This window comes from Stegastes partitus, unplaced genomic scaffold (assembly GCF_000690725.1).
Source record: "Stegastes partitus isolate 25-593 unplaced genomic scaffold, Stegastes_partitus-1.0.2 Scaffold1448, whole genome shotgun sequence".
Classification (NCBI taxonomy): domain Eukaryota; kingdom Metazoa; phylum Chordata; class Actinopteri; family Pomacentridae; genus Stegastes; species Stegastes partitus.
The window spans coordinates 155,373-165,949 of NW_007579179.1; the positions used below are offsets into that span (position 1 = coordinate 155,373).

The 10,577-nt window shown below is 45.6% G+C and overlaps 1 protein-coding gene across 1 annotated transcript; it reads right to left on the reverse strand.

Annotated features, from left to right (window-relative positions):
- Positions 1–264: 264 nt before the first annotated feature.
- sall3b (spalt-like transcription factor 3b) lies at positions 265–9,966 on the reverse strand. Its single transcript, XM_008299677.1, has 4 exons — positions 9,863–9,966; positions 3,657–6,505; positions 3,248–3,573; positions 265–1,109 (listed from the first exon to the last, which is right to left on the reverse strand). The coding sequence occupies exons 1-4, from the start codon at positions 9,946–9,948 to the stop codon at positions 717–719; spliced, it is 3,654 nt and encodes a 1,217-aa protein (XP_008297899.1). The 5' UTR covers positions 9,949–9,966; the 3' UTR covers positions 265–716.
- Between the last annotated feature and the right edge of the window lie 611 nt (positions 9,967–10,577).

Consider the following 10,577-nt stretch of genomic DNA (forward strand, 5'->3'; position numbering starts at 1 on the left):
TTACAACAAGAAACAAGCTGCAGAACCGGCGTGCTAACAGATGCTATTTGTTTCTAAATGCACATCTGTACATACATCCCCTCTGTGTTGCACTGCACACGAGGTTTCTGTTTGTGAAAATAAAACATTTCAAAAGTCTTTTCTTCCATCATGCATTCAAAAATATGAAACCTTTTACTCAGGTGTGATTTCTGTCAAAGAACACGTGAAATGACTTCAATACAAGAGTTTCATCAGTGTGACGTAAAAGAACGAACATGCAGATGTTGTGTTCTGGTTTTTATTCGGTCCAACTGTGGTTTTAAAATGACAGTTTCTCACCAAAACATTGACAACAGATCATTGCAGTTCGTCACCATGGGTTCTCATGAGCGTGTTTTGTGCTTTGCACCAGCTAGCAGCAGTGGGCAGCTGTCTGGAGGAGAGAGCAGACTCTTTGCATTATTGATTTGAACAATATGTTCCCTTCTTCAGAGCAACCATACATCTGAGCACCGAAGGATATTCTCAGGTTGAACAGCTTCTTTTCTGTATAGAAAAAAAACATTCACAAATGACTGCAAAGTAAAATAGCAAAATGTGAATCTCCTACTATTCTCTGTCAATCGATAAAAAGTTCTTTATGAAGTCTATATATAATACATAAGAACAAACAAGATGTTTTACAAATATCTTAATAATTTGCATAAGAATTCCAGCAACATTCAGCTCATTTCTCAATTGATTCCGATTTCTTTGCTGTCGTCGATCAGCATAGAAAAGTGTCTGTTGCCGCCCAGGTCCATGCCGGTCTTGGTCAGGCCGCCGATCGGGCCTCCGGCGGCGCTCACTCTGTCCATGCCCGCAGTCAGAGGGTGCAGCTGAGAGATGCCCCTGTTCTGAATCACCGAGATCTCGTTGTTCTTCATGGTCAGGCTGTTGGTGATGGCCGTCGCGTAGCGGTTCCAGAACCCAGGGTCCACGTTCATGGCCCGCGCTGCCAGGTCCTTCTGGAACATCTCCCCGAACTTCGCGGCTTCTCCGCCCAGCAGGGCCATGGGGTTCTCCACCGACAGCCGCCGGCCTCTCCGGGCCGGAGCGTTGTTCCACATGTGGGTCCCCATGTGAACCTGAAAACCAGATTTAGGATATTAGATATGATGCTTTTATTCTGAAGGAGAAATTCAGTTATCAAACCCCAAACATTAAACAGCTGCTACTTTATCCACCTGGTCGCCCATCCATCATATATGACACTTCATGGATTCACTGATATATGTCCTGATTCTTGTTATTGTTCATTGAAAACTGTATTTACAGCTTCAGGAAACACCAGAGTTCCACTAATATAAGTTTTTAAGTTGTTTGCAGTGGAAATGATTTGTTAATGAATCCGTTTCTCTGCAACTCTTCTGACATTTCAAGCAAAAACACAACATTTCCAGCCTCATGAATGTCATTATTTACCGTTGATGTTGAGTTCGTTGGACCAAACAGCAATGTGAAGGTACCACTTTTGGGTTTTGGAGAATTCTGCAAAATTTATACTTTTTTATCTTCACAAATTCCATAATTTACAGCATTTATTTGTTTTATATGATCACAAACTCAATATTTTGGGCTGTTTCTTGGACAAAACAAACAGTTTCTGGTTCCTGAGACTTCTGATGGACAAATCCTCAAAAATTAATAATCAATTAACTAAAATTAGACAGAAAATAACTGTCATATGGGTTGTCTCTTTTGACCGTTTGTTGGACCAAACAAGCAATATGAAGGTGGTGCCACTTTGGTTTTGAAGAATTCTGATGGACTTTTTTAAATTTTTTGACCCCCAAAAATGCTAAATTTATACTTTTCGATCGTCACAAATGTCCTTATTTTTTATTTGTCTTATATGAGCATAAACTCAATATTAGAGGGTTTGGTTCTGGAGAACTCTGATGGAAAAATCTTTTAATATCCCCTGATACTTAATAAATAAAATGAACTATAATTATAGACAAACGAATTGGCAGATGGGTTTTTGACTTATTTAGAGTGTAAATAATTTGTTGATTAATCAGTTTCTCTGCAATTATTCTGATTTTTTAAGCAAAAGTACAACATTTTTACATTTCCACCTTAAAAAATGTCATTGTTTACAGCTAACATTTGTCTTATGTCACTGTAAACTCAATATTTTATTTTATTTATTTATTTATTTATTTATTTATTTTACTGTTCGTTGGACCAAGAAATCAATGTGAAGGTGCCAGTTTGTTCTTTTTAACTACAAAAAATGCAAAATTGTAACTTTTCCATCTTCACAAATGTGATTTTTACGACTAATATTTGTCTTATGTGATAATGAAGTCAATAGTTTGTTGTTTTGGGCTGTTTGCTGGACGAAATAAGCCCATTAAAAGGTCATGACGGACATAGCTTTAATGTTTTCAAAGCTAATGAAGAATTGAAATGAATTCATTTAAAAAAAATAGAAAATAACTGTCAGATCATAAATCATTAATTAAACTGTGAATCAAACTGTTCTGATTATTCATCAATAATTTGGGTAATTTTTCAAGCAAAAAAATCACAAAATTCCTACTTTACCAGCTTCTCAATTGTCTTTATTTTCAGCTTTTATTCGTCTTATTTCATAATAAACTGAACATTTTGGGGTTTTCAGTCATTTGAGGTCATTTTAAGGTGCCACCTTTGGCTCTGGAGAAGACATCTTTCATTATTTTCTGAGAGTTCGTGAATAAAATGAATAGTAGATGGTAGAAACAATCAATAGATTGATTGATAATTTCAAAAGCAATCATTGGTTGCTGCCCTATACTGCTTTGATTTGTCCACATGTTGTTGCATTAGCATTAGCATTAGCACAGACTTCTGCAGCTGCACATTTTGGCTTCCAGTGTCGTATTTTCTAGTTTTCTCATGTTTTCCTTCAGTGTTAATGCATTTTTCTAACAACACGAATAGGCTCACTTTGAAGAGTGAAGAGTTTTATCTTATAAACCTGCTTTACTTTCTCTTTTTATGCTGGACTTTTTGCTTGGAAACACGTTTAGACAAGAGAGTTTGTGAATACTCTGCATGATGCTTTGCCCTGAAGTGCTCAAAGGCAGTCCCAAGAAGTGCAGTCTTATCTACCAGACCTCATTCACTTGCAATTTAAAGACACAAATTAATTCTAAAGTTAACTGATCATTCATTTTCACCACCACACATGTCGACACCAGCTTAGAAAACAGCAGAAGCTTCCCCTCTGATCTACCTTCAGGTTTCCTTTGGTGGTGAACGCTCGGCCGCAGATGGAGCAGACGAACGGTTTCTCTCCGGTGTGCGTCCGCTCGTGGATCTGCAGGGCGCTGGCCGACGAGAAGTTCTTGCCGCAGACGTTGCAGTTGTGCTGCTTCGGCGTCCTGCGAGGAGGCGCCGGGCCGAGCAGGGAGGTCACGCCGGGGCTGCCGACCGACGGATAAGGAGCCGCGACGTGGACGCCGAACTGCTGCACCTCCATCTGACTGTGACCGTTGACCTCCGACTTTATCATCCCTGGCGTGGTGCTGCTGATCAGGCCGGGGATGCTCTGACCTGCAGCTGAAAGGAAAGCACACAACGTTACCCACACCGAGCTGCTTTAGCTTAATGTGCAGGGCGGACGCATGAGATTTCAGCTTTACCTCTGTCTCTGCTCAGCTGGAACGACATGCTGTAAGGAGTCTCCTCTTTCACGCTCGGCCTGCCGGCCTGCAGCGATCGCAGCTCCTGTGCAGCTGCAGGAGACTCAGATTGCTCCCTCTTCACTGCCAAAGGCTCCTGGGATTCTGGCCTGCTGCTGTCCGCCGCCGGTGATTTGATCGTCATGCCTTCTGAGCCGCTTTGAAAGGGAGACGCCGACACACAAGGCGAGCAGGAGGACTCGGACACACGAGGGCTGTTTCCGCCACAGCTCTCCACCCTTTTCTCCGATAAAGCTCCTTCGATGTCCAGCTGGCTGCTGTCTCTGAAACCGTTGGTCAGGGGTTTAAAACCGAAGGCCACAGCCGAGTCAATCATCCTCATTTGGTTCTCCAGAGCTGCTATACTGGAAACGACGGCTAAAGACTTTGGAGGAGAGTTACAATCAGAGATGTAGAGTTTAGACGGATGCACGCCTTCCTCCATGTTTTCTACATCCTCCTCCTCCTCCTCATTGTCGTCCTCCATTGAAATATCATCAGTGAGGTCGTTGCCGTTGCTGCTCAGACTGTCAAAGTTGTTCTCGCCAACCGACACGTCACAGTCGATCTCCTGCTCCGCCGCCAGGTTCGAGTCCGAAATCTGTCCGACCATGTGCATGCGGATGTGCTGCTGCAGGACCACGGCGTTGGTGAACTTCTTCTGGCAGATGGGACACGAGTGCTGCACCAGGACCGGAGGGTTTTCTCTGTGGACGCCGATGTGGGTCTTCAGGTTCCCTTTGGTGGTGAACGCCCGGCCGCACACTTTGCACTTGAAGGGCCTCTCGCCGGTGTGGATGCGGTAGTGCATCTTCAGCGCGCTCTGGCAGCTGAGGACGCGGTGGCAGAGGACGCACTGGTTGGGGTCGGTGATCTTTTTGTCGATGTTCTCCACCAGCTGCTGGAGCTTTGAGGTTTCGGATGTTTGCATAGAATCCAGGAGGCCGGCTGACGGGAATTTAGTTTCTTCCGAGAAGGGAGGCGAGTCTGGGAGCGGGGAGGAGAGGGGCTCAGGCGTGGAGGCCTCAGGGTTGGATCTCAGTCTCAGGCTGCAGCTCTGGGGCAGGTGAACCCCGTCTGCTCTCAGTATATTGGACGCTTCCGTCTCCCGGTTAGACTGTGGAGACTCTGAAACAGGAGAGAAATGAGCCTCACTGCCTCTGTGGCTAGGTGACACAGACACACATTCACCAGGAGCTGGCTGATAGGGAGATTGAACAGATGGTGTTACACTTACAGGGTCATTCGAGCCTCCGATACTGGTAATAGTGGAGGAAAGCGGAAGACCCATGCTGGCTGGCAGAGCTGCTACAACAGGTTTGCTGTCCAGCCACGAGGAGACGGGTTTCTCCGGAGGGACAGACATTCCGTAGGGAATCCCAGAACTTGTTGGCACATTGTCTAGATATTCTGGCACGGGGAAGGGGTTCATCTGCACATGAGGATACTTCTCTTTGTGTCTCTGAAAGTGCACCTTTAGGTTCCCCTTTGTGGAGAAGCGGTTGCCGCAGATGTTGCACTTGAAGGGCCGCTCTCCTGTATGGGAGCGCAGGTGGATCTGCAGAGCGCTGTCGCTGCCAAACACTTTGGCACAGAACCTGCATTTATGCTTGAAGAAGGGCTCCTCGGGGCTGGGCTTAGGCTCGAACAAGGACACGTTAGGCAGCTTCCCTTTCCTGTGTTTCATCAAGGCTGCGAGGGGGTCAAGTGCATTAGCTGTGGCGGCGATGCTGGCCAAGGGATTGGGGAAGATGACGCTGCTGGGGGGGCTCTGAGGTAGAAACGGCAGGCTGGGGGAAGAGCTGAGGAGGCTGGTGGGAGCCAGGGGGAGGGGGGTGGAGGAGCTCTGAGTGCTGCTGCTGTGGGAGCCGGTGTAGGGAGGAAGCAGGGTGGAGATGCTGCTGCTGCTGCTGCTGGACAGAGTCGGGGTTGAGTTTTCTGAGGAGGATGAGGTACTTGTAGCTTCTCTGAACGTGGACTGTCCACATATAGTTTGTGAGGGGAGGCTTTGTGACTTTTCGAGCACAGAGGACAAAGAAACAGCAGCCTGTCCGTTAATGGTGGAGGGCATGGTGCCCGACAGCGGCAGGATGGGAGGAGGGACGATGCCCTGGGAGGGGAAGGGGTTGGGAGCCAGGGGCAGGGACCTGGAGACGGGGTTCAGCGCCGCCTGCGTTGGCTGTCGGTTCATGACGGCTACCTGGCTGCAGATCTGCTCGATGAGCTGCAGCTGGTGGACCTGTTGTTGCTGCAGAGCCAGCAGGTGCTCCAGGATCACCGGGATGGCCGCCGAGGCCACCTTCCCTCCCGGACCGCCGCTGCCGATCCCCTGGGAGAACTGGGCCACCGCCACCCGGGTGCTGTGGAGGATCTCCAGTGTCACGTTGGTGCTCGGCATGCCGTAGACGCCAGCTGCCGACATCTGGGGGGAGGCGGCCGAGTCTGGAGGCTGAGGGCTGGAGGCTGCGTCCGGCGGGCAGCGCTCCAGCTCCATGGCCTCCTCCCTCCCCTCCTCCACGTTACCCACACTGTCGCTGTCATTCACCAGCGTCTCCGCCAGGTCGAAGCTGGCGTCCACAGACTCCGCCGCAGACGAGTCGCTGCTGGATGCCACGCTGGGCGCCGGAGACGGTCCGACCGGAGACTCCTGGAGCCTGTCCTTCACGATGAGCACCAGAGGATCCTCGGTGCAGGCTTTGTGATGCTCGCTCAGCTCGGTCCAGGAGAAGAACTGAGCGCAGCATTTATCGCAGATGTGGGTTTCCTCGCTGCCTCCTCCGGCCTCCGCTCTGTCCGGGCCTTCCACAGAGCTGCCTGAGGAGCAGAAACACACCGGTCAGAACGTACAAGTGACAATTCTTCGTCTCGATATCTCACCAGAGGGACAAATTTTCCTTGAACACATTCTAATTAGCACAAACAGCAGCGAGTCCAAACTCCTGTTGTGTGGACGAGCTTTGTTCAAACCCACTGAACTCTGAAATCCACAGGACGCCCCACAGTCCAGCTGAAACTGGAGCTACATCTACACAAAAACATATACAACAGCTCATCTTTGACACAATATTCCTTCCTATTGTGGCACAAATTTAGCACATATACACACGACATAAATCACACTGTTGAAGCCACATACACCATTTTAACTGCGAGTTTATTTTGTCTCTTTCAATCTGAGGAATTTGCGCTGCAGAACCAATAATATTAGAGAGCCACTGTAAAGTTTACAGCTGTGAAGTGCTCGAGCAGCTGTGTCAGTTTTTTAATGAGATGCCACTTTAAAACTTCAACAGGCCTCATAAAGCGTTTTTTTTTTTTTAACTCACACTCCCCGTTTTCAGATGTTAATAATCTTCCCAGAAATCAATAAAGTTCAATTAAGCTACGTGACCTCTCAATTGTGCATTCAGACAGATAATGAAATTCCATACAGTACATTGATTTTCTGTGCATTTATACAGTAGAATCCTGCAACGTGTCGCATATTTAGCCTAAATAAAAAAAAGAGAGAAAGATTTAGGAGAAATTATGTGTTCAACTGATGCAAATTAAGCAGATTTTGAGTAAGAATATGAAGCAGAATTTTATAATCCAAGCATCGATTGTCTTTCGTGCATTATCTCTGATTCCAAGTTGTGTTTTTATCTTAATCATCAGGCTGCAATATGTGCTAATATCTAAAAGATACAGGTGCAAGTTTTACGTGTAATTCAGCATTAAATGTACAAGAAACACACACACACATATTAAACAAAACACCACCAACAGACCCACAACCATCTGACTTGTGTGTCTCGTGTTTCCAACTCTAACAACACTGATGGGAATTTAATTAAAAGTGTCTCGTTCTGCCAAACTTGCTGTTTTCAGAACCTCGGATCACTATTTTTTTTACACGTTTCAGCACAAATCTTCTTCTTTTTTTCCTCCCCCGACATCTTAGTCTCACTTTGTCCTCTTTCAGTAGCTGATAACCGTCTTTGTGACACTTTATAATCACTGTTGCATCTGTTCAGGTTTTGCCCCATTAGGAAACAGACAGTAATAGCAGATGGAAAGATTTTTTGGGGGGAAAATCAGTGGTAAATTATTGATACGTGCAGCCGGGCTTCCCTCCCTTTCAAAAAAGGGACAGAAAGCAGAGAGACGGATGTTTTCAGGTTTGGATTTTTATTTATTGCTTTTTTTTTTGTTTCCCACAAAATAAGAAAACAAGATAAATGCTGCACCAAACGGTGTAAATGTGAATTAAAAGCCTGCAGAAAAACTCGTTTGTGCTTCTAAGTTTAGCCTCAAATTATCACCGAGTTAAATATTTATTTACAATTACACAAATAAACTCGATGAATCCAGATGCGGACACACAATAAAATGTCTAATAAAGAGGGAACTAGTCGGTATTGATCAGCGGTTGCATCTGAGCTTCACACTGTCACACGTCTCATCATAAAACCTGCTTTTCGTCTGATTTTCGGCGCAGAAACAAAGAGTGTAACCAGAGTCGAGCACTGAAAGCTATTTGAAAGTCAAACTGGTCAGAAGTAAATAATCAGAGTGGCCGGCTGGGTGGTCCGAACATCACCAGGGCGATTCAGCAAACACGGGAGTGAAAACACTTTCACTGTTTCAGCCTCCGGATTTTGTAAGATTTACCTCCAGTGAAAACAAAGCAAAGATCAGGTTTTGATTTAAACCTTTAAATATATCTCCAAATGTAATAACGCCGATAGGAATTTATTTAAAAATGTCACCCTCGCTCGGTCCGCAACGTCCGGAACAGAAAACAGATTTATGTCTTGTGTGGTTTGGCGACCAGAGAGAAAGGAGAAAAAAAAAAAAAAGCTGGAAAGCAAACAGGCTGGCGGCCCGGCGTTGATGCCCGAGCGACCTCCGGGCCGCAGAGGTCACCGGTTCGCATGTACTAATTGTATTATGATCCAGACGCGCAGCACTTGGCCCTCGCAGGGTGAAGCTGACAAAGGTTAAGTCAGCAGCTTCAATCAAAGCCGGCAGCGAGAGCGAGTCGAGCCCCCCGGCCGGCTGCAGGGCCGAGGGAGGCCCGAGTCAGGAGGGCCTCTGCTGCAGCTCTCACAAAATAAAACATGTTTCACCGACTGCAAAGGTGGTGGTGAAAATCTGGCTCATTAATCTGGAATCTGGCTCATTTACAGGCCTTTTACATGTGAGGGGGAAAAAACACAAGATAGTGCAGCAAAACCAAACAAAAACAAACCTGCAAAATGAAAAATAGTTCAGGTTAAATTATATGTAAAGCCTGATGGGACACAACGACCTGAGATTCTGCACAAAATTTCAAACCAAACTCCATGTAAAATTTAGCAAATTTCAAATACACACTTTAATCTAACCTGACAGTTATTTCAGATCTAAAACACTGCAGCTGACACGAGCTCACGTTGCTACGAAATTGTTAAATTTACAAAATCACCTGGAAATGTGACTTAACGTTTGCTATCTGGTGGCAAATACGCTCATAATAATTCATTTTATTTTACACACTGCTGTCTGTCATGATCATGAAAATAAATTATGTGGATTAATCCTCATTTCACATGTTTTTCTCTTGGTTTCGTCATTAAAAGCTGAAGGCCTCCAGACACACCAACATAATAAAACACACACAGCCTGCAAAAATAAAATAAAAATGTGACACCAAGCATCAGCTGGAGGCTGCTTCTGTGTGTTCTGGTGGATTTTTGTGGCTTCAGTTGTTCACAACAGGCCTTGATTCTGGAAAAAAAACATCTTAGTTTTGGTTTTAAACTGTTTTGTAGCCTGAAGTCTGTTCTCTACACTGTGTCAGTATAGTTTAGAAATCTGGATGTGATTCTTTTAAAAAAAAACACTAAAAATCTAATAAATAAGAATCTTTGTGGCCTTTTTAGAAGTTTAAACCATAAAATATTCCACTTGGAAAAGTTGAGAAGTAAAAATTAACCTGTGAAAACTAAATTATGTTAAAATAAGAGTCCTGCAGAAACGTGAAAGTAAAGTTAATTCTAGTTTTGCATTTTGTTTAATTTTCGAACAATCCAAAACAAAAACAAAAAAAAAAGTTCTTAAAAATAAAACTCTTGTTTGGCAGCAGGTCTTGTTGTCAGCAGCAGCTCAAGTCGCAAAAAAGTGCCAGAAAGCCTCCCGGACACGTACCGTTCGTGCAGAGGACTCCGCTCCGTGTCGCCTCTTCCTCCGACCGGAGCTGCTGCGGCTTGGCTTGCTTGCGGCGGGACATGTCGATCCGTTCCTGCTGCCTTTTCGCAGAATCATCTACGAGCAGCGACTGGGAGCCTTCAGCGGCAGCGGGGTCGGTGAAATAAGCGTTCGGCGGCGACTGCTGCTGATACCCGTGTGCAGATTGCGCATGTCAGTGTAATTATGATGGAGGAAGGATAACGCTTTTACGACTCTAGCTGCCCTCCGATGGGTGATTGGCTGCAGTCCAGCCAACTCAGGCTCTGTATGGAAATGAGGGATGGTGTTTAATAATAATTAGTTCACTTCGTGTCCGGTGCGCGGCCGCTTTTACGCACAACTCCCAGCAGCGCCAACATGGTCCAGTCCGAGCTGAACTCCTGAACAGAGAGTGTCTCATGCGTTTCGGAGCAGACTTCAGTTTAGCTTCATGTTAACATGTTCTTATAGTCCGTTTTTGGGGCTGGATGACTTGTTTCCTTTGTGTCCAAAACAGACGCTCCGGTTCCTGTGGATGTCCCGGCTGAGTCACACACTTCAGGCAACAATAGCAGGAGCCTCCACGGGAGAAGATTTTGATTTCTGAGTCTCCTAAATGTGCGTTAAGCCCAGAATCGACGCGTTAGAGGAGGTAATTCCCCAAGATTTCGCCGTGCGTAAAGACAAACT